Genomic DNA, 25182 nt, shown 5'->3' with positions numbered 1-25182 from the left:
CACGGAGTATGGTTTTTTTTTCTTCCCTCAGAATAAAACTAGATACAGTATCCTAAGAAAATCATAAAATACCATTGGACTGTATCATTCTGAACTAATAATGGTTAGTAGACATTTAGGATGTTAAAAAAAACCAAACAAGATATAATCATTTTGCTATACTTACAAGAGGAACACCTAGGTAATGCAGATACATCACTGAATTTTTAATGTCCCTTGTGGTATTTAAAATTTTAGAATTTATTTATTGTTATGCATTGTGTGTGACATGAAATTCTGATACCATAGATGCTCAAGATGTTTTATTCTCTATAGTTAGCTTTTATAACATTTCATCCCCAGTAAAAATCTGATCAGACTTGACTTTAAAATAAACAGACAGAAAATCTTAAAACCATTTTTGTTGTAAATGCCTCCATAGAGACTGAGAAATTAGGTTTAAAACAAGTACTGTATTTCTATGAGGCACTTCATGATTTTTGAAACATACACAGGATAAATTGATACTCTTATATATTTAATTTATGGTTTCTTTACCTGAACTCTGATTTTTTTCTGGCTTATCAGCCTCAGAGGTATCTTGTCATTTGAAGTGATAGAAAAATAGTTCATTAGGCATTTGTATAGAACAGGTGGCTGTTAAAGGAACAGCCTCTCCACTTTGTTTTGGTACTGCTGATGGGTACAGCAGATCAGTAACTCTGCTGGAGGAAAACATTGCCACAGCTGGTAAGAGACAATTCAAGAAAGTCAACGGAAGTATTCTAGATTTTTGGACATACCACCCACATATATGGCATTTGATTTGCAAGTATAAATCAATGTGGAGATGTGCTATAAATTGAGAGAGGTAGTTAGTAGTGTTAGTCTGAAGTTGGTCAGAAGGCTGGGTACATAGATATGCACCTTTTGTCGCATTTGTTTTTTTAAGTGGGAGTGAGGTGCTGCTCTGGTTTAAGCAAAGTTAAACTCTTAAAAAAAAAGTTGATTAAACCCAACTGTAAGGTCCATGTAGTGGAATGAAACAAGGAAGTGACCAATCACTTCACCGTTTCTGTCTCATTAACTGAATCTTCCTTCAGTTTAACTAATGCAATAGATAAACTAATCAATACTAACTTAATTATGTAATTAAATCAAATGTATTCAAATTCTGAAATTATTGGAATGATAGACTGTTTTAATATTTGTATAGCTTATAATATGTAATATTAATAGTGTTTTTAATGATAACATAAAATTATCAGAACTATATGAATTTATGTGCTACTAGCAGCCAAAACATAATTTTACAAGTTGTCTGCATTAACTTAGCAAACAATGGGGTTTTTTTCCTTGATTTTCCACAAATGCCAGACTTCAGTCTACACTTTTGGATTAATTTCTTTCTTTAAAAAAAAAGTTTGAAGTAAAAATATATTACAAGTCCTATAATAATAAAATTATATCAAGGTTATTTTACATTTGGGAGTTCATGTAATAACTTTAATACCACAGGGATTCTTTGTCTCTGGGGCTCACTTGTAGTATTTGCATGAGTAGATAGATGAAGATATGAATGATATGATAATTACTTATTTATTTAAGTATGTGTATAAAACGTATGGAACTCCCTTAAAGGCACTTCTCTACCCTGCTTAATTGACTGTGGAACATCTGTAGCAGGAGGGGGATACTGAAGATGGTATTAGTCCAATTTCTGAGGTCTGGTGCATGGTCTTTCTGACGTTAGCATGACTTAGAGGAGCCTTAGGCCTGCTATAATTTATGCTTGGCTGCAACAACTCCATAGGGATCATTGTGGCAGCTGAGAAGCAGTGATGCTGGCTGGTTTGGAGGGTGTGTGTTGGGACATGGGGAGAATGGGACTGTAAGAAAAGGCCTCACAGAGTCAGCATATATCCAGCTCTATGCCACTGGGGAAACATTTATGCTAGGAGAATAGAGGCCTATTGCCTTTTGCAATCCATTTATCCTACAGCTCCAAATATTTTATAGTTTAGTTTAAAGATCCAACTCATTACACAAAACTCTCAAATCAAGTTAAACTCTTTTGTCAATCACATGTCATTAGTTACTATAAACAAATGTCATACTTTTTGTTGAATCAATAATACTGAACATCTGGCAAAGAATTGCTGTTAGATGGAATCAAGCCAAAATATCACTCTAAAAAATCTTCCATTTTTACATAATTGCTTCATCATTTGTGGAAGATTTTTTTTAAGTTTAAAATAGTTTTATTAATGTATCAGCTAAGGAAATTAATATCTAGATACTGGTACACAGGTATAGTCACCTTCTTTATGAAATCTAAAGGTGTATCTGTTTGGACAGCAGGATGGAAATTCAGTGATGGGCAAACCAGCACATTTTGTACAGATAAAACCCTGTAGACAATTAAATATAGTAAATCTCTATAATCCATTTGTGATGATAAGTGAGGCTTTTTTTGCATCTATCAAAGATGACAAGCAGCTGTGCATAATGGAGTGTATCTTTGCTTATGTGATAGAAGGAAACTTCTCTTTATGTTCAACTTTTGTCTCAGTAAACAAAAAAGCAGTCTCACCTAATAATATTCACATATATCCAGCTGTCTCATCTATCAGTGGCATTTCTAAGGTGCCTGTTACTTTGGTTTGAAGGTGTCATACTAGTAAAAGGACTTGGAGTGTTGATATGCCTGCATGACTGATTTCTGTTCCTGTGAATTTCCAGAGAATACAGGGGATACATTTATTTGATTCACAGATCACATATTCAGTTATTGCATATTTATTTAGCACAATTACATTACCTTATTTGATGTTTTATTTGATGATATAACTCAGCATCTAAACAACCCAAGCAAAGCAAATGAAAGCAAACAAAAGCAAACCAAGAACTTGGGGTTGTTTATATCTCCAGACAGTCAGCTGAGGATTCCCTCAACACAAGAGAATCTTCGAAAAGTTGATTAAGCTTCCCAAACTAGACTTTGGTGGTTAACTATATACTCTAGTCAGTGCAGTTTAGGCCCTTTCTGCACTTTGCATTTATGCAAAGTGACATGAGCACCTAAACAAGGCATCATAAAATGGAAAACTGTCTCAGTGGATAGTGGGTGGCCAGAAAGCCAATCCAAGAACTGGGTTTGGGAACAGACTAAGTCAGGAAGCTGGAGGATCAGACAGGGTATGGAGTCAAAGGGCAGCCCAGGGCAAGAAGCCAGGAGATCAAACAGGGTGTAGGGTCTAGGGACATGCCAAGTCAGGAGGCCAAAGGATCAGACAGACAGCAGAGTAAGAGGGCAAGCCAAGTTGAGAAGCCAGGAGATCAAGCAGAACTGAGGCAGAGCCACAGGCTGGAGGAAACAGCAAGATACTCTGGGCTCCAGCTGAGCAAAGCACAGGGCACTTCCTGTTTCTGTGCAGGGGTTTATACAGAGGGAAGTGAAGAATTGGCTGACCCCAACTGGCCATTCCCACAGCAGGGAATGAGCAGATGTTTAGGCCCTGATGGAGGCTTCCCGACAGCTTTGCCCAGTCTGAATGATCAGCCAGGGGGTAGCGGGCCAGGACCAGTGGTCTTGCCAGGCAGACTGTGACCCCAGATTCAAGGGAATGGCCTAACACAATGATCCATAAAAATGTTCCACAAATAATGTAGAACCTTTTTATGGCTGGTTTATAGGGCACCTTAGACTGAACATGTGTCGTGTCGACACATTGGGGCTCTCCAAATCAATGTCTGACAATCAGCTGATAGTTGGAATTAGCTCAGGACAGCCCCAGTCTCCAGTCAGTCTGCTGACAATATTGTTGGCACTGGCCTGGGCTGTACTGGTCTCCAACAAGCTTGGGGCTGCCCCAGGGTCTGTGACAACAATTAGCTGATTTTTTGGGACCAGCCCCCAGACCAGTCCTGATTCTTCAATGATACTTGGGACTGCCCTAGTTTGTAGGAATGAAGGGTCAGAGGCTGTGGTGGGAAGGGGTAGCCCCCTGGAGTCTTTAAAACATGCACCTGACTGTTTTGGTGGGGCTGCCAGAGCAGGGTTTAATGTCTCCCTCTGGCTTTACCTGCTGTGAGCCTATGAACCCCCGCCCTCAGTAGCCCCACCGGAGTTGCTGTGACAGGCACAAAGTCTACTGAGCACCAAGGTACACCAACAGTCAGGTTGAGAACAAAGCAACTTAAATGAGAACTTTGTATCACATCCTAATTGAAGACATGACAACAGGAGGAGGAACAAATTACTAGGCAGGGGCAAATGATGATGCATGGGGGTATATCAATAAGTTTATATGGTAACTCAAAATAGGCTAGTGCACAGCATAGTGAAGTGCATTTTATTTTGTTTAATAAGTAAAATAAATGGCTTTTTTTTTGTAGAAGTAGGTTTTCAGGAGAAACTTGTTTGAAAGGAAAGTAGCAGTATGGTATATTAACTCCCAGTGGCACTCTATGATTAGAGGCAATGTAAAACTAGACTCCTTGGGTGAAGCTTAAAGACGCGAACAACACAGAGTTTGGTGGTGAAGGAGAAGTGTTCATTAGTTTTCTTCATCTACCAAATCACCTATCCAATGTCACCTATCAAAATGTCAAAGTTTAATGAAAGTAGTGGCCCTAAAAGAAGTAAGTGGAATTATACAGAATGATTACATAGATGTAAACAGGATTACAAAGGCAGTTAAAAGACACTCTAATACATTTTTGGTTTTCCCTGCATGTTTATGCTAGTGAATAATACTCAGTATAAATGAATTCATAGAAAAGTACTCTCTCACTTGAGCATACAAGTAGATTCTGAAACACTTCTTTGATATGAGGAATTTTCTATATTGCTGATATTCCTCATGGTAAGCAGAAAAGGGCAAGATGGGTAATGTCCAAGATGGGTCCTTTGAGCCTTTTCTCTGGAATAATTTTAGAGGGAGTGCCCGCTTTTGATGTTAATTGGCAGTCTGCTTTTTATAGAAGAGAAAGTTGTAATTGTAAGTGCATCTGAGGGATTCTTGCTCCCTCTGAAATGAATAAGAGTACTGCATTGGCTGTGCTAAGTATAAGAGCTTTCTAGTAGTTTTTCAGAATAATCCACATAACAAAACAATCCAAACCACACAAGCAAATTGTTCTCTAACATGCACACATGAAGTTTTTTTTGAATTAAGAAGGTATATCTGAATTTAAGATTAAAATAATGAGAAAACAACAACAGCAAAATGCACCAGGCACTGAATTTATATGCACCTTTCTAGAGTCTGACTTATTTTATATCTAGATCTTTGCCTTGTACAGAAATTGCAGATCGGTGTAGGTTTTTACTGACATTTATGTCCTAATCGTGCTCTATTTTGTTCTATATTTTACAATTTTTTTTTTGTTTATAACAGTCAACTCAGTCATACATAATTGTTTTGGACAAGTACAGCAAATGGAAGATTTACTAAAAATGAATTTAAAATAAATCTTGGTTTACAAGCAGAAGAAATGTAACAGTATCTACCTACCCCCTAGTGGGCTGTAGGACATGTTATCTTGATTCCTATCAAAAGAATATCAGGATGAGATTACTTTAGATACTGACTTAGCTCAAAGGCAAGAGAATTTCTACACATCAGATGTTTCATGGCTGTATGCGTGCAAACTTACTATGAGAAATATTAAAACGAATCCATTACGTGGGGACTTTCAAAATGTTATAAACCCTCTAATGTTCACATCAAATTACAATTTTCAATCTATGGAGATATAAATATAAATATAGATTTTTTTTTTACCCTTCCGATATGTAGAGATCAGAAACCCAAAACTACATTACATGAAAATGAATATTTGTACAGGTCTCACTGTAACATGAAGATAAATCTTAGTTTCAGTCATCCTTTCTTCCCCCTTTGATTCAGAGTTCAAATTCTTTTGATCTATTTTCAAATTTGTAGAGGGTATAAAGGTCTGGAAGCTGTGGACTAAGATAAATAGGCCAGTCTAATACAGTTAGTAAATGGTAATGCAATTCAGACAAAAATACAGATGAGAGGAATAATGAATTCCCTCTTGGAATTCACAAAGGGCTCAACTGTAATTCACCGTAAGCACCTATACAGAGAAAAAGGTGTTTAAGGCCGTGTGTAGATGAAATGAGGGGCATGTGTGCAAGATGTTTTAAAGCAGGTTAAATGATTCCGCACCACTATAATGGTGTTGGCGTTGCATGTGGCGACGGCATATTGCGCAGTAATTCCAGCTGCTGTAGCAAATTCAGTGGCATAATGTGACTTGGGATGTGATTTAATGAGACTTAAATGACTTGCGATGTAGCAAACTGAAACTCCTTGGAGTTGTGGAGTTTTCTCAAGCAAATCCCGGGACGTCATTCTCCCCTTGTACTCGGCCTTAGTGAGGCCACAGCTGGAGTCCTGCATCCAGTTTTGGGCTCCACAATTCAAAAAGGATGTGGAGAAGCTTGAGAGAGTCCAGAGAAGAGCCACGCGCATGATCAGAGGTCAGGGAAGCAGACCCTACGATGACAGGCTGAGAGCCCTGGGGCTCTTTAGCCTGGAAAAGCGCAGGCTCAGGGGTGATCTGATGGCCACCTATAAGTTTATCAGGGGTGACCACCAGTGTCTGGGGGAAAGTTTGTTCACCAGAGCGCCCCAAGGGATGACGACTAGGTCGAATGGTCATAAACTATGACAAGACTGTTTCAGGCTGGACATAAGGAAGAATTTCTTTACTGTCCGAGCCCCCAAGGTCTGGAACAGCCTGCCACCGGAGGTGGTTCAAGCGCCTACATTGAACACCTTCAAGAGCAAACTGGATGCTTATCTTGCTGGGATCCTATGACCCCAGCTGACTTCCTGCCCTTTGGGCAGGGGGCTGGACTCAATGATCTTCCGAGGTCCCTTCCAGCCCTAATGTCTATGAAATCTATGAAGCACCGGGCTCTGTGTAGTGCATGGGCTCTGCAGGAAGCCCTACAGGCAGCGTGGCAGAGGCCTGGGAAGGCAGGCTCCACCCAAGGAAAAAAAACCCCAAAACTGTGAACCTGAAAAAGAAAAGCACCAGCCCCACCCCGCAGCCCAGGGACTGCTCCACCCGCCAGCAGCTCACCCTCCCCTCCTCGCTGCCAGAGAGGCAGATAAGTTTGGGTGTCTGCACGACGCAGGGGTTTAAAGCGCCCTAAATTGGAGCAGTGTTTTTGAAAACCCACCACTTCATTTAGGGCCTCTGTTTCCTCTCCACACACCCTAAAACTCCATCTCATTTTTGGAAGCGAACAGACCCTTTGCAGACAGCAGGAAGGGATTAAGGTCCCCAGTCCTAGCTTATGCCAGAATCAGGTGACCAAATTGTTATGTGACAGAAACCTAGATATGGTACTTTCTTTAAGAGAGGCTGTCTCTTTTGTAGCTGGTTAAAGACCTAGTATAAATGTCTTCAAAGCAGAGTTAAAAATGACAGCTTCTCGAGGAAGAGTAGTACTCTAAGAGCAGTAGGCTATGTAGAGAGAATTGTGGTAGAACTAGCTCAGTAGGTCAGAAAAAGGCAATGTTGGAATGAGCTCTTGGTAGTACCAAACATTGTGTTGGGTCAGGGAACCAAGAAGTGATTAGAATGAAAGAGTCTGAAAACTTGGCAAAAAAGCCAAGTAGATAATAGCCCTGGATTGACAAAGGAGAATCTCTTGAGATAATACATCAGCAGGAGCATCCCCTAGCACTGTGCCAGCTGACATGGCTTATTTTTTCTTTTGTAGAACAGAAGTAGCAAGCACTGAATTGTGATTGTGTCATGATATGGTTCTTAATTTAATCTAAGACAGAGTATATATAAACTAGTTGCCTTGCTAGGAATTTACAGTAACTTCATTATATAGGTCTAAACATTTTGAACCATGAAATGAAGAGTTTGTTTTTAGCTACACAGTTTCCTACTTCCGAACTCACTGAGTCATTATATGCCATTGATTTTTGGTCATATTGAATATAGTTTATATCATTGTGTGAATTTTATCTCTACACAATAATTTCCTATTACTTTCTATTAGATTATTTTTTCTTCCTATTGACAGTATGTTTTATAGTGACATTTTATTTCTATATTCCCTGTTTGCAGGCTTTGATCTAGTGAAGTGTGAGGATCCTGGGATACCAAATTATGGATACAAGATCCGTGATGAGGGACATTTTACTGACACTGTAATTTTATACAGTTGCAATCCCGGATATACAATGCACGGTAGCAATATTATGACTTGCCTAAGTGGAGATCGAAGAGTGTGGGACAAACCTTTGCCTACTTGTATAGGTAATTTTGAATATATGACTTTAATGTATCAGAGTTGTGGCTGCATAAGGGGGGTTGCAACAGCTGAAGTACGGGCACATAAGATAGCACCAGCAGGAAAGCATTTACTATATGTTGTTTTAAGCATGCAAGAAAAAAATCGTACTTTAATACCTACTTTCTCTTCCATCTGCAATACCTCTAGATCAGGGGTCAGTAACCTATAGTCCAGAAGTTGCATCTAGCCTTAAAGGCTGTATACAGATATTTGAGGAGGTTAGGGGGAGATTAGACTGCATTCAAAATGGTCACCTGATCTAACTTATTGCCCAGGTATGAACCTTACACTTTTTAGGTGGATCTACATGCAAACTGTACAGAAGTTCAGGTTAGTTAGAGCAGTCTAAAAATGGCCAACCCAATCTAAGTGTACCTCCAAGGTAGTCTAATTTAGCTTGGGTCTGGTGACACTAATCTAACTGAACTTCTGTACAGTTCCCAGCGTAGCTGCAGGGCTGGGAAAGCCCAGCTGCCTGCCTCAGCCCCAGGACTGCACGTTTCCTTCCCTCTCCCTGGCACCAGCTATTTTTAACCTATCCCCCAACCCCCAGACGGACAACCCTCTCCACAACAGACCAGATATTTCCCCCCTCCCCACTCCACCTAATCCTCCCCATCCCACAAGCTGCTGCTCCTGATTCTGGTTTTATCAGTGTTTGCAAATGTCAGGAGCTAAGGAAGAAGGAAGGGTAGGGAAAGGGGCAGGAGAAATGGGAGACTAGGTTTTCTGGATGGATTGTTTGTCTAGGGGCACAGAGGTCAGGAGATAAAAACAGCCCCTTGTTCCAGGAGATGGGGAGCGTGTCCCCCCAACCCAACTAAACCTTTCCAAATCCCAGAAACCCCCTGTGAATCCCACCTGACCCCCAGTACCACCTGTGTGCTCCATCTGCCCCCCCATCCCCTGCAGAGCCTGCTTGCCCCCCCAACCCCTCCATTCTCTCTGCTAGCCCTCCATTTTGATTTGTCTTATATTGGGGGCTATTTTTCACATGATCTAACTCTTCCAAACTCCCTGAATGTCTGCACATAGGCAAAGATGTCAGATCCAGCCCACAAAAGGCTGATCTGTTCTGCATGTTATTAATGGTTATTCTGCATTAGTCCCTGCCACCCCAGCCATCAGATCCCCTTTTACTAACAGACAGCCAACGGCCTGTCCGTTTAGTATTGGTCAGCTCCTCCAGTGATGTGTGGAGGCCTTTTCTCTCTAACTCCCCTAATTCAGCCTGGGCTGAATTCACCAGTCCAAATTGTTGCTTTCCACACTTTTCAGTGGCACATTTTTTCAGGGGAGACTACATTGTGGAGTGGAAACAGACCTCTGCTCAGATCAGGGACACAACAGGCGAGTGACAGCTGCCAGCGGTAAGCACTGGCCTGCTGTTAGGAAAGGTTGCCAAACCCTGCTTTAGATTATACAACCCTACCATCTCTGGACATCCTCAACATAACATTTTTTTAGTGAAAAATCCACAATGTTCACTAAATATTAATATATTTATCTGTTCTCTTGCTTTTTATTGTTCTGTACTGGTTTCTGCACAAAGTTTTGTAGCTGTAGGGTGAATGGAAAGGAAGTGGAGAGGGATAGATGGTTTTTACTTTGTTCCAAAATCAAGTTATGAATTTGAGACACAGGGGGATCTACTAAGCTATTGAGTCCAGTCCCCTGCTCTCACAGGCAAACACATCCTATAATCCCTTTCATAAACTTAACAAGCTCCATCTTAAAACTCATTAGGGTTTTGTCCCCACTGCTCCTTTTAGAAAGCTGGTGCAGAATCTCATATCCCTAATGATTTGAAACTTTCTCCTAATTCCTAGCCTAATTTATTCATGAGTAGTTTATATCCATTCATTCTTGCATTTATCTTAATTAACTCTTCTCCCTCTCTGGTGATGTGTTTATAGACAGCAATCATATTCCTTTTCACTCTTTGTTTTGCTAAGCTAAACAAGACAAGCTTTTTGAGTCTTTCCTTGTAGTAAGCTTTTCATTCTCTTGATAATCCTATGAGCCCTTTCTGCATCTGTTCTATCTTTACACATGACCAACATTGCACCCAGTATTCCAAATTAGGTTTCACCAGAGCCTTGCATTAAGTAATTAATGCTCCTCTGTGCTAGAAATTCCTTGCCTGATGCACCGTAGCATTGCATTTGTCTTTTTCAGAGCTGTAGCCCTTTGGTGGCTCACAGTCATTATGTAATCAAGACATATTTTCTCCTCTTTAGTATTTCCAGTCACTGAACCCACACCTTGTAGCAGTTTTATTAATTCTGAAATTAAGACTTTGAAATTACAAAATTATTACATTTCACCACATTTCAGTCATACCTCAAGGTTATGCAGTTAGGACCTACATCTTCTTTACTAATTCTCACCTTCTCCATGTTATCATACATCATTATATCATTTATTTACTAAAACCCAGATAGATTAAGTGTTCTGTATTTCCCTTGTTTAGAGCATTAGTTATATTATCAACAAAGTTATTAACTTATTTTGTCATGTATATCCTTCATAAACTTTGGTGCATTTTATCCTGTATTCCATTTGCTATTTCTACTAGTTCAACTGTCCTTCCACTTTCTCCTTATGGTCGCATACTTTGATGCATCATCTGTTTGTCTGCCCTTCCGCTGTATTGTTTTATGGGTATCTACAAAGCTTAAATTGAATATGCAACCCTCTTTCTCCACCACATCTTCAAATCCCCATCTGAATTCCACTAATGTTCATCCACTAGGCTGTCTCTTTAGTCCTCCTCCTTTCTTATGCATGCTTAGTATTTAAGCAGTTAAATTTCACTAATAACTAACTTCTGTCATGCCCACTTAGGGATGACATACATCCTTCAGTTTGCATCCAGTCACCTTCATTGTGTCATTTCTTCCCCAGATTATGTCAAATGCTGCCTCAGTAGTCATCATTGTCCTCTTTTGTATTCCAGCTTTAATAAATAATGGGTAAAAACTGTCCAAACTCCATTTTACAAATTCCCCTGCTTTCTGTTTATGGGTGAGGAACTTGCAGGCAGCATGGGAACTACATAAAAACACCATATTGAAGGTACAAAACAAATGCATACCGTAAATCAAAATATTTTTTTTTAAATGGAAAGCATACCAAAAGAAAGCCAGCATGGTTTAATGGCAGAGTTGCAGACACAATAAAAAGGCAGGGGAAAGGTTTCTTTCAAATTATTTAGAAGGAAATTGTAAACAAAATAGAAATTATCATCATGCCCTTTTCTAAATCTATGGTGCACCCACACCTTGAACACTGCCTAGTCCTGATCTGAACATATCAAAAAGGATATAGAAAGGCTATAAGAGGTACATAGAAGGACAGCAAAGTGGTGGAGAGGCTTCCATTTGAGGAGAAACTAAAGAGGCTAGGTTACTAGAAAAGAGACACTTGAGGAACATGGTAAGAGTTTACAAAATACTAAATGGTGAAAAGAAACAAATAGGTATTTATCATGTACTTTCTCTCACAATACAAGAACTAGGGTTCATAAAATGAAACTAGTAGGTAGTAATTTAAAACTAACAAAAGGAAGTTCTTTTTTCACACAGCATGTAATTAAAATGTGGAACTCATTGCCACCAAACATTGGGGGAGCTGGAAGTTTAGCTGGATTCAAAATGGGATTGGACAAATTCTTGGAAGAAAGGGACATCAGTAGCTCTTGAGCATGGGAGTTAGAGATATAGTCTCTGAATTAGAACTTTCTAGACCTTAAATCAGGGGGAGGCAAAGTCTGGACTGTGGGCTTCATAGGGACCACAGCGGACTCCATTTCCCGAAACCCCTGCCAGCATCACTGCAACTGGTTTCCATGGAGACCCCAGTAGCAGTGGTGCCATGACAACATGGGGCCAGGGTTCATAGGTGGCGGAAGTCTGGGACTGACGGGGCTTAGTCCCCCCAAACTGCCCTCCAAACTAGGTTGGCAATAGCAACTCCAGTGCCACTGCCACCATAGTGCCACACCCAGCCAGCATTTAAACTTTTATTTTACTTGTTAAGGGTGGACAATTAACTGTCTACCGGCTGTGATCAAAGGTGAGTCTCACCCTCACTCTCACCCAGTCACAATGCTTAGCCCCAAGCAGAGCTTGCAAATTGCAAATAAGCCAAATAATAGATAAATTATTTCTTCACCATGAAGGAATCTCACATATATTTCCTTGTTGCCCCGTATTCCCTAGCTTGCTCAGGTTTCATGTGTAAATCCTTTGCCTGAACTGAAATTTCTCAACAAAAATATCCACTTGGCAACTTTTTCTAACTCTTTGCTGGAGGAGAGTGGCTAAATGAGCTGGGCAGTAGTGTGGGAAGGAGGGTGCATTGTGCTCTGGTTCCTGCTCCTGCCCCAACTTCCTGCCCATGCCCCAACTTCACCATTTTTCTGTATTTTGAATTGCATTTGTGTTCATTGGGTATCATGGATAGACAGCAATGAGATAGCTTCTACTTCATGGGGATGGGGGCCAGAACTCAGGACCCCTTCCCAGACATTTTTCAATTCACTAAACCACTCTACTTCTTCCCCTGGCTCCTCACCCCATATCTTTCCATTTTGTATTGCCCAACATACCAGCTTCAAGAGGAGGCATGGAGGGTATTCTTTACAGTGTCCAATTCATACCTGCTGGTTAGGGCATTTTTAAGGGGAAGTGTGAAATTTAGGTTCTAACCCCCTCTATATGAAGAGGGTGCAGAACCTAGATCTCCTAGTTCTAAGCAAGTGCCTAACCACTGGACTTTTGGACTGAAAGGTGGCAACATCCTCTTCCTTTGAAATTACTACTAGTCATGCTTTCTCCTGTGAACTAACATTTGGGAGGTTAGCATTGAGTTTATGTGCCTTCCTGGATGAAACAGAATCTCAAAAGAGATAAGTGGCCAAAGCAGATCCTTTTGAGCAGCTCAAAAGGACAAATTTAGCTACTTTTACATGGCTACTTATATTGATACCTGCTTACCTGCCTAAAGGGGAGTAGTATATGAAGCTTTCTCATGAGATATCACAGGAATTTCCTTTTTTCTGGTAAAGGATATACTAAGACAGTTTTTCCTTTGGGGGTGTGTGTGTGACAGAGAGAGAGGGGGTGAGACATACAGGAACATAACTGAAACACAAGATATGATGGATTTGTTTTTAATAAATTGAATTATTGTTTATTTTGCAGCTGAGTGTGGTGGCCGAATTCATGCTGCTACATCAGGGCGCATTTTGTCTCCAGGTTACCCTGCACCTTATGACAACAATCTGCATTGCACTTGGATTATAGAAGCAGACCCAGGGAAGACAATTAGGTATCTGTTTAAATTCAGTTCTTGACTTCCTTTTTTTGTTTGTAAGTGGTCTTTTATGACAGTTAATCCAGTTAATTCTACCTTCATCCTTACATTATTTTACATTCTGTGAAACCTGTAGATACTCATTGTCATAGGTTTTGGGAATGCTTGCCTTTAGGGGAGTTTGGGAACCTATATGGGGAAAATAAGAATTCAACTGAGGGTGTGGATACACATAACACGTGACCTTTCCAAAATGCCACTGATAGGGAACAATTCATCATCGGTCAGGGTATGAAAATTGTAACAATTCAACTGTTCCAAAGTGTCACTGATGGAAAACTGGTTTACAGTCATCACAGGTCAGAAGCACCCACATGTACAGTGCCCTAGCATTCCATGTAGAATGGTCATCTTTTAGGCATTGAACCAACCCGTGTTCCTCTGAGTGGTTGTTGGGGCAGGGGTGGGTGTGGGAGGGAGTGCTTTTACCCAAGTTTTGGGTATCCTAAAGAATGGGGGTCATATTTACTTTTCTGCTTTCCTTTCCCTCTAAACATGAATTCAGTAAAGTTCAGCAGCCTGCACTTAACCAATCTCTGCAGTGTGCTTGCCTGACTTGGATGCCCAAGAGTAGGCAGTGCTTGGAACTGTTTTTTTGGCTTTTCATGGGCTAGGGGCCATGATGACAGATCTTAATTGGGTGGGAAGTGAAGATATGTCTGGTTGTTAGAAAGACAGCTTTTACTGAACAAGCTGTGCAAGGAAGCTCATTCATAACAAATAACAACTAAGGAAAAGAAAGTGGGAAGGAGATCAGAAAAGTTTTGGCTGCATACCAGAGTAGCCAGTTGCAGCATTGCGGGGGAGGGCCAGAGGACCTATGCAGTGTGGGATGCCTGGAGAACTGACCATATCTGTGTCATGGAATGCTTGGTATCCACATATAACATTGGTTTCACAGTAAAATAGCTCAAACGAGGATTTGATTTTCCAGTTCTTGTATTGTGAGGCCTAAATACTCTTTGTGCATTTCACTGTAAAAGGCCAGCTGCCATCTGTGTTTTGAAAATCATGCCCGTAAGTGTTCAGAATCTGATTATTACATTTAGTAGGGTAACCTATGTTACACCTATCCAACAAATATCTTTTTTTCCTGAAACAAACGTAGAATGTCAGCTCTTTCCTAGAGTGTTTGGATACCATACCCTTTGGATTATGATGGATAGACCTGGTGGCAGATCTTATCCTGGTGTTAATTTTCATAATTATCCTTATCTGACTTCAATGTCTAATCTGACAGTTAGAACCAGCTGAGGCTCTGCACTGTGGGGCCTTGTGTAGAAGTCAGAAGTGTTTTCATTTTTCAGTCTTGCCCCTCTTGTCAAAGCATTGTGAATTTCCATGGCACTTCACAGAACATAGATAATGCACTTTTTCCTGCCAAAAGCTTACATAAATATAAGAAAAGACAACATTTCAGGAAAATAAAAATTTACTCTGAGGGCCATTAGCACTGAGAGCAAAGATGTGCTGAAATGATGGGTTTTTAAACATGTTTGAAAAAGAACAGAGGGCATATTTAATGGACAAGGACAGGAAGGATGATGTAGAGGATGCTACATAATAGATGGTGCAAAACAGAGATGGAGGTGATTAGAAGAGCATAAGAAATAGGAGGAGGTATGGGAGAGCTTAAAAATAGAGAGCTTGTTTGGAGAGAGAGGGCAAAATTATCTGTTATAGCTCAGAAGAAGGATTTTGAATTAAAAAAAATCAAGAAATGGGAAATGGGGTAGAGAGGAGTGAGGTGTCTAGGAATTGCTGAAACATAGAAAGGACTAGGAAGCAGTTATTCTTCCTTTACTTTCACATGCCAGCCATAAAGATGCAGTAATAGGGATCCAATACATGCTGTTCTCTGCCTGGAATACACAGGTACGGTTGTTAATGTTTAGCGTTATCTTAGTGTAGTTCTTCTGCCTTTACCAAGGGATTGTCAAAATACAACATTCAACTTCATCAATAAAAGCGAAATTGATACAGCTGATTTTATCTGATACAGGTGGTTTTTTGGGGGGGAACTTAATACCTAGTATGGTCATTCCCAGGAGATACCAGCTGCTAGTCAAACCTGCACATAGCAAATATATTCAAGAACCCTAAAACTGATTTTAACACATTTATAATAGTCTGTGGAACACCGGTCTTAAATCTCTGATGAATTAATGAGTAGATATTATACGCATACAAGAAAAATAACCTAATCAGACTACTTTAGACTGTTGGCCACATTTGAGAAAAAGAATAAGAAATAGTAGGGGTCTAAAAAAAATCAATTTAATTGAAGAGGACAGAAGTCTTTTTACCTCTTAACTTGTTTTGGCATAAATGGAATAAGCTTTATATTAGAATAAGACAAAAAGGTTGATTAAAGTTTGAACGTATGTTTCAATTTCCTTTTCCCATTTCACTAAATCACATGGGCTGCGGACAGACTTTCAAAAAGTCTGAGCCTGAATTGATTCAGTCTTTTCAGGTTAGTCTAACCTGCCTAAATTGAATCAGTTTGCAACCGTGAAGACATTCCCTCTAGACTGAAGAAATGCAGGCACATGCCTGCAGTAGCTCAGGCTAGAAGACAGGGTGCACTAGAGTAGCCCTCCCTTCCATTCTACAGTGCTGAGCTGGGGGAGGGGAGTGGCGGGGAGACTGCCAGGCCCCAACAGGATGCTCTGATTAAGGAGGGGTTTAAACCCCCACACTGCCTGCACAGTCCCAGGCTTTACTCTGCTCGCTGTTCAAGGGGCGGGAGTGTTGCCAGACCCCAGTCCCCAGCTAGCACTCTGAGGCAAAGGTGGGGTCTGCAGTGCATGCATCTGTTACTGATTTTGAGCTTTTCAATCTCCTTCTCCCTGCTTCTTCATACTGTCTGCAAACCTGACAGGTGAGGGAACCTGCAGGGGACTAATAATACAGTGATTATCAACCCATAGGCCCATCTCATTAGTTCAAGCTCTTCATAAAAAAAGATCTTTTTCCAAGGAAGGAATGGAAGGATATTACCAGCTGACCTGTGATTAGCTCCAAAAAGCCCTAAGCAGACACTGTCCGTCTGTCCCAGTAAAATTAAAAACACACACACAGAGACACCTCTCAGCATTAGCTAGAATACCACATGCCTAGGGTCCATGAGACTGGTATCTGTGCTGTGGGAGATGGGAGGAAGGGGGAGGGGGGCTGCTTGAGCAGTGAGCAGCAAGGCAGGGCGGGGGGAGCAGGGGGAAGCCAGACAGACCCTGCTCTGCCTGCAGTCTCCACCAGAATTCTTTCTAGACAGCAGAGGGGCAGGGCTAGCTCTGTTCTCTGGAGCAGAGCGCACAGCCCAGCCCAACCCAGGGCTGCAAAGGATCTGGAATGCTGGGGGGACTCTGGTTTAACTTAAACCAGGAAGGGGTCTGGGACAGACATTGCATAAACCGGTTTGACCCAAATCAATTAAGTCTGATACTACATTCAACCATGTTTACCTTAAACTAGTTTCAGCCATTTTGAAACTGTTTTTTGTACACTGCACTTGTGTTGCAGGTTTTAACCAGTTTCTGATCACTTAAACCAGTTTATGTGTAACATGTGTCCCTAGCCATGATGAATTCTCTCCATCACCGGTGAATTCCATACTTCATTTACATTTTAATAGGAATTACATATTTGAATTTAATAAAGAATGAAATGAGGAAATAGCAAACATAAGTACTTTAAACTAGAAAACAGATTTAATACTTGCCTATTAGCATTCTGCAGCATCAAAAAATAACAAAAAAGAAGAAATCACAGGAAACCCAAAGTCCCTTTGAGTGAGATGCTTGTGAATAGTAGCGTCTCTCTTGAAAGCACTTTTCAAAGCCTTTTACATCCTGTATTTTGATTTTTGAAAAATGTGGATGAGTCTGTTCTATTGTGGGGCTAACAGAATTTATTCAGCTTTTCTTGTCTTTGCTGCAGAATGTGTGATCCAATTTACCAAGAGGTCATGGTGACAATATCAGTTTGTAAAGTCTCTAGTGTTTCCAAGTCTCCTCTGTCAGACTCTAACTGTCAGAAATTCAGAAATCTTTCTGAGATGACATTAATTATATTGCAAAAGATAAATAAATAGCCTTTAAGATTAGTTTATCTGTTGAATATTTATGTTGTTATACTCCAGCCTTATGTCATTTGGGTAGTCTCACTGATTTCAAGGTAACAAAAGCTGCAGGAGAAAGCTTAGAGGAATTAGTTTACATTTACATTTCTTGCTGTTTAATTTTATTGCATGCCTTATTTTACACAGTGCCCTGATCTATAGGAAATTAGATCATTGTGTTGATTGAAATAAAGAGAAATTTATTTTAGAGGCTTTATTAAGAGAAGAGTTTAACATATAATATATTGTATCTGCATAGCAAGAAACATGACATATTTAGATAAAGGAAGAATCTGTGTATACGTATATGTATAAATTGTGTATACATATTATAAAAAGATACAACCATTAAAAATAATGTAGGTGTTATTTGCTGAATATTGTCAAACATCCCCCTTTCTGCTGAAATGTCTCACTTTGCAAACCATGAGTTTTATTCCCAGTTCTCTTACAACAATTCTATCAGCATAGCTATACATTTCCATAGCATTATCCCAGAAAAATTAGTGGTGGTGGCAGCAGCTTGTCAACATGAGGAGCACAGTCTTACCCTAACTAAAAGAGTCATTGGTAAGTCTGGACATGGTTTAAGAGGCCAATCCAAGATCTGCATGCTTGATTGCAGATGTGGTGCACAGTTCTGGGAAGAAGGGAAGGGACCTGGTAATATCAGGTCACAGCTCTTTCATTCGAATTTTTCATCCATCTGCCTTCATAGTGAGGTGAGTTTGCTCTAAGGGAGCAGAGAAGAGTGGCAATTTTTGCCTTATATGGCCATAGAAAGCAGTCTATAGCCATGACTAAATACAAGTGCATGGCTTCAAACAGCTTTAAAATGTCCAATCAGGTGAAAATTTGAAATTTCATGAGGTATCAGATAAAGACAGTTCCAAGTGGACCTCCAGCCTGTCGCCGTTTTCAGAATGAGAAATGGGAAAGGGAGTGGAGGGAATTCAGTCTGGGGGATTTTCAGCCCCACCTGGAGGATGCGGTGGGTACACTGGAGCCCCTCAAGGTGGAAAAGGGATTCCAATTCACCCACCCCACCCTTCAGCACCAACTGGGGAGCCCCAAGAATGAGCTCCCTTTGCTGCCTTTCCCATCCTCCATTCCAAAAACATCCAACACTGGCAGAGAGCCATGGCCATTGCTATAGGAACCTGGCTGTAGGCTTCCAGTCAGAAGCTAGATTCCCTTCCCCCCTGGAACCAACAGTGGACTTCTGTTTGGTCTGGGGTAACATTGTGACTCAGAACACCACAGAAAATGTTATGAGTTACAACTGGAAGGTGGACTTCTGTCTACACACAAATTGATTATTGCCTTGTTGTACATCATGGCATTGTTGGAAGTGACTCAGTGCTCAAGTATCCCAAGTACAGTAAAATCTGTGTTATCTGGCATCCATTGGGTAAGGGGATTGCTGGTTATATAAATCTCCAGTTATCTGAAATAACTTGGGGGGGGGGAGGAGGAGCTGTGGCAGTGGCAGCATGCAGAGCAGCAACCATGCAGAGTGGTGGATGGTGACAGCGGCCGCCACGTGCAAACTGTTCCCCATTCCCCTTCCTCCCACATCCGGCTGGCAGAGTGTGATGGGATGGCAATGGCTGCATGCAGAACAGCAGCAGTGCAGGATGATGGGTGGTGGTGACGGTGACTGTGTGTGAGCTCCCCGCTGCCCCCTAGTAGATAAAAGGTTTAGTTTGGGATTATATTTCATGATCATCAAAGGCATAATTTCAGAGACATCCAAAAGCTGCACTGCAGCACTGGCATATTTTAAATGATGTTGAATATTGTTGTCAATGCTTACTTTTTGAGAAATGTGGCTACCCAAGTGGTAGAAATGCTCAACATTGTCCAAGGCTTTCTCTCTACTTGTAATATATGGAGGAGCAGCTGGTTGATTTGTGTGCTTCAGAAAAGTACCTTGATTTTTGTGATGTTAACAGTAAGTCCAAGTATTTCATAAACTTCACAGAAGCAATTCAGAGTGACTTGGAGCTTTTTAGTTTAGTGGGCACACAAATCACAATTATCAGCATAGCGAAGATCAGTAATGGAAGTGATAATTGTCTCAAATTTGGAATGTAACCAGTTGATGTTAAAGAGATTCCCATCCATGAAATACTGGATGATGACTAGATAGAAACCTATAAGCAAGGAGAATGCAGCATAGCTATGATAGATGTGAAAAAGTGTTGGTACAATCATACACACTTGCTAGATTCCAGTTCTAATGATGAAAGAATCAATTTCCAAGCCATCACTTAGGACGGTTGCTGTCAGGTGTCATGAAGAAATCTGATGTTGGTAACACATTTTAACAGTTATCCAAATCGCATCAGGATCTTCTATAGGTCCTTTCTGTTGATTAAATCAAAAGACTTAGTCAGGTCAATGAAGACCATTTAAAGATTGCAGCACTTCTCCTGAAGCTGTCTTTGAATGGTCTGAAATCACATTGAAACTTGGGTAGAACCTCCTCAGTGAGGAAAGTGAGTCTATTGAGGAGAATGCAGGTGAGGATCTTCCCAGCTGTGCATGGGAATATAATATGAGAATAAATGCTGCAGTTCAATCTATCTCTTTTCTTGAATTTAGTATCCCTTAGGTCACTGAGAATATGTTCATGTTTCCGGATTTTAGAATAACTTGTAGTTGCTGAGAGAACTTCTTTCTACCTTGCTTGTAAATACAGGTATAAAATTTACAGATTTGGGCCCAGAAATAGAGTAGTTCATATTATTGTCAGGTAAAATAAATTATGTAACATAAAATAAAGCTAATAATTTGAACCCCAAGACTACAAGTTATGCCATAATTCTTCTAGTTTCCAAAGTACCCATTTCATCCTAACTTGAAACAGGGCACAATATTTTTTCTAACATGCTGGTTCAAATGCTTGTCATTACACTCTTCTGTACAATTCCTTGTTATGGTGGCAGATGGGAACTTCTCCCTCAGGTTCCCAAATTAATATGTTTTTGTTCAGGTGCAGGAGGTTTTCCTGCTTCAAAGACCTCTGACAGATATTTGAGGAGTCTGTCACTTTTATTTATATACATATATTATATATATTTATATATATGTGTGTGTGTGTGTGTGTGTGTGTGTGTGTGTATTGGCAACACTTGTAAAGTGTGTTATGTTAAAGTCTTGTTGAATTGTGAGAGGAGAAACAGAAAACAACCTGCAGGCTCTGTTTAAGGAATTTAAATCTGTTTGTCTCTTGTGATTGTCTCTTTCCTATCTAGTATCCATATATTTGGCATTTCAGTGTCGTACGTTTAACTTTCTGTGGAGTAGGATCCTATTTTAACACAATATTTACCTTAAATTTCCCAGAAATTATGATAATTGGGTATCAGTGCGTGATCTTCTAGTGCTGGGGCCTGTTCTTTAGAAAAGAATAGCATTATAAAGTAATCATGCTGTAATTAATTACAGTATATTTAATTATACTGTAAAGAAATGGTACCAACTGCATCTTTTGATAAAAAGACGCTAAAAGATATAAGGGTTATCTAACCCTGAAGTTCTCTGTAAATGTTTCTTTAGTATAGCAATACTAATCCCTTAAAGAGATAATACTACACAGATAACAGAGGTAACAACGTAAGCATTTTTATATGTTAGCAACTAGCATTACAGGTTGCACTTTTATAATCCTGACTGTACATTGTCTCTATTTTACCTGTATTTGCACTTGACTGGAAAACTTTGCACAAACCATTTTTTTTTTTTAAACTTATTGAAGAACTGAATTAATTGACTTGAACAATATCAGCACAGTAGAAATATATTGGTGAAAAGAGTTTACTGTACATTAACAGAAATAAAATTATAGATAAGTTATTTAATGTAACATTTATTTTAAAGCAGTATTTTATAGCTGAATGCTTTTCCCTTTCTTAGACTCTGATCCTGCACAATTAGGTGTATGCTTAACTGTACATACAAGACAGTGTCATTAACCATGCATATTTCTCTTTCAAAGACTGAAGTCTATTAACATGCTAAGGAAATGCATATTGTGGAAGGTCCCCAAAGTAGCACCTCCTCTTTTATAATGAAAGGGAGGGAAGAAGAGAGTTCCTCATAAATCTCTATGTAGAGAAGAAGAAGCCTCATAAATCTCTATGCAGTATACACTTAGACTGAATTTAACAATTGTGCTTAGGTTAAATACAAATTCCCGAGCTCAATGTGCCATAATGAAATGGAATGTAATGGGGTGTAATATATAAGATGTCAGACTAGATGGTCTAGTGGTCACTCTTGGATTAAACTCATAGAAAGGACTAATACTAGATACAATAAAATACTGTGCAATTTTAAAAAGAGGGTTTTTTCAGGGAGTTTATTGCTTTGAGAAGCTATTGGTATAGTAAAAGTAAAGAGAAAGTAGTAAAGAATGTTACTAAAGATCTTTTTTTTTTTTCTGGCCTATAAAGTATGAATTTGTAACCTTTACCAGATTATTAATTGCTCTATAAGTGATAACTAAGACAAAGAAACATATTAGGGTCTTATCCAAAGTCATCTGAAATCAATATTTCCAGGTGATTGTTATTGTTACTGTTGTACTTTTGTTTGAATAGTTCAAAGATTGTTAGGCACTCTACAGGCTAGTAGGGCACTACAGTCATGTCTGAAGGGGATTATCATTAGATAAAAGTTAACACTTTAGACTGTGCTAGGAAGTGAATAAACACTAAAGCAGTTCCTGCAATCCTGGTATAACATCATCCGATTACGTACCTGGGGTCTTTTGAGCCCAGTTTTCTCTCCTGACCAGGCCAGGGGTTGGACTAGAAGATCTGCAAGGTCCCTTCCGACCCTACATCTATGAATCCTTGTAACTAATAGTATTAATCAGATGAATAACTGCATTCTGTTCCACCTATAGCTTTAGCACTGTCTTCAGTGATGGAGTCAAGGAAAGGACATTAGCTGTTTTCAAAGTCAAGTTTTTACATAAGAGGCTGCAAATGTCCAGCTAACTGTAATTCAGTTTTGTTGGGGGCCAACCTTTTTGGCAGGCATGCCACAAATTAGTCTCGTCACCCTTCCCATGTGCCACTCTAATTTCCTTCTTCTGCCCAATCTGCTGCTTTGCTTTGTCCTTCCTGTACTGTGCTCCTTGCCTTATCTGTTCTGCTTCTTGTTTCCTACCCTATCTGTTGCTGTGTTGACTGTCCCCTCCTTGATTTGGTGTGCCACAAACAGAAGCTGTCTGCCACTTTTAGCATTCATGCCACAAGTTGGCCACTTCTGGTCTGCATGGCAAGCATGATTATTTGATTTTGTAATTGGTGTTTAATACATGTGTTTTAATAATAAATGTCTTTTGTTTTCTTTCATTTACATGAAAAAGGAGAAAAAGAAAGACTGTAGATAAGGGCCTTGAAAAATGGTAGTTTTGGAGCTCCTGGAGCTCTTAACACTTGGATTGTCTGCACATCCAAAAATGGTTTTAAGCACTCATTGTGCAACTCAAAGTTACACCACCCCAGGGCAGGATTATCTCTGATGTGCACTACCCAGCTACTGTTCCATTAAGGTGTGGCCACTCCCCACAAATGTGCCACCCAATTTGAAGTCCTCCAGTGTCCCAGGATCTCTCACACCCCAGCTTGTAGAGCAGGGATAGAAGCCTCTCCTAGCTCACCTGCCCCCTAGTGGCAACTCAGAGCTACAGCTCCTAGTCCTACCTTTGCTCAGCAGGCCTTTAGTGGTAAGTCACAGTTGTGCAGGTGAGAGACAGAGAAGGTTTCTAAACTAAATATATGACTGCTCCAAACTCCAAGCCAGCACTAACAATGAGCAACATTTGTGTAGCTCAGCATAAGGTGTAACAAGGCTGTAAGCATGAAGACTATGTGGGGAGAAGGAGAAAATGAAAACAGAAAGATTGGCTGTACAAAACCTTGAAGCTGACACACAATCTTGAAAGGTGTATGGGTACAAATAGTAAGTGTACTTTTGTAGCATAGTGATGAGAAGAAAGAGTGGCAGATGAAGGATCCTGGGACTTTTATACTAATTGATTCAGTGAAGGACTTTGAAAGAGTTCTGTGCCCCCTTTATGCTGCAGCAAAGCTAGGTAGAAAAGGAGGGGAGGGGAGCAGTGTCGAACAGGACTTTTCTAAAAACCAGTTTGTGACTTCTGAGTATTCCTTCTTGAGTATGGAAGTGAAAAATCATTTCCCTTAGGAAGAGTTTAAGGGTGGCATAACCTGGCTCTGAATAAAAACAAATGCATACAACTTGGACACTTTTAAATAGTGTACTTAAGTTCTACTGCATAAAACAACACATTTACAACATATTTGGTACTGTTTCGTTTTTTTCTTATATCACTTTGACATATACATACATAAAATCATTTAAGATTTTTTTTTTTTCCGTATAGGAACCCACATTCAGTTTTGACAAGATTTGTTGTGATATATATGCTACCACCTAGTGGAAACTGAGATAGTAAGCTGAAAATATTTTATTGTAATTGAGCAGAAATTGATGTAATGCCTAACAAACATAGTTGAAGTCTTGGTTCATATCAAAAGTCAGAGTTCTTATCTCTTAAAAAAAGAAGACAAAGGTAAATTTCATAAACATGACTATGCTATAAAATACAGTGCATGTATCATGTGTTTTTCTTCTTTTGCAGTCTGCATTTTATTGTTTTTGACACTGAGGTTGCTCATGACATCCTGAAGGTGTGGGATGGTCCTGTTGAAAGCAGTATTCTTCTAAAAGAATGGAGTGGTTCTGCCCTTCCAGAAGATATTCATAGCACCTTCAATTCACTGACGTTACAGTTTGACAGTGACTTCTTCATCAGCAAGTCAGGCTTTTCCATCCAGTTCTCAAGTACGTGAATCCTCTTTTATCACAAGTACAATCAAACCAATTATTCTTATATACAAGAATACACTGTCTTTGTTTTTTTGTTGTTGTTGTTGGGTTTTTTCCTAGTAGCTTTATTGATTTTGTTCAGAAATAATTATATACCCAAATCCAATTCACTTAAGATTTTTGGTGAGTTGTTAGACTCTATAGACCAAACAATGCTAGCAGCATCAAATACTTGACTTATTTTATGTAAGCAATCATTTTGTTTCCTGAGAAATCCAAACCACCATACACTTTTTTCATTTATAAGCTTTATTTATATATATTTTAAGGCAAGAGTAAACATGTAGCAGGTGTCTAGACAAATAACATTACAATAATTAGCTGGATATTATATCAATACATACACACAATTAGATAATTACATATTAGGGTCTGAAGCATCTGCACTTGTACATAAAAGAATGATGGACTAAGTACT

At 39.7% G+C, this 25182-nt stretch overlaps 1 protein-coding gene across 1 annotated transcript in view; it reads left to right on the top strand.

Moving 5' to 3' along the window:
• CSMD1 (CUB and Sushi multiple domains 1) overlaps positions 1 to 25182 on the top strand; it is a 2292800-nt gene that overhangs the window by 1844723 nt on the left and 422895 nt on the right. The window contains exons 24-26 of the mRNA XM_019488443.2: positions 8107 to 8298; positions 13543 to 13669; positions 24517 to 24719. Coding sequence (XP_019343988.2) covers positions 8107 to 8298; positions 13543 to 13669; positions 24517 to 24719 — 522 coding nt within the window. The remainder of the gene's footprint in view (positions 1 to 8106; positions 8299 to 13542; positions 13670 to 24516; positions 24720 to 25182) is intronic.

This window comes from Alligator mississippiensis, chromosome 1 (genome assembly GCF_030867095.1).
Source record: "Alligator mississippiensis isolate rAllMis1 chromosome 1, rAllMis1, whole genome shotgun sequence".
Lineage (NCBI taxonomy): Eukaryota > Metazoa > Chordata > Crocodylia > Alligatoridae > Alligator > Alligator mississippiensis.
Note: the sequence above shows the minus strand (reverse complement) of the source record. Positions and strands in the feature narration are given on the sequence as shown.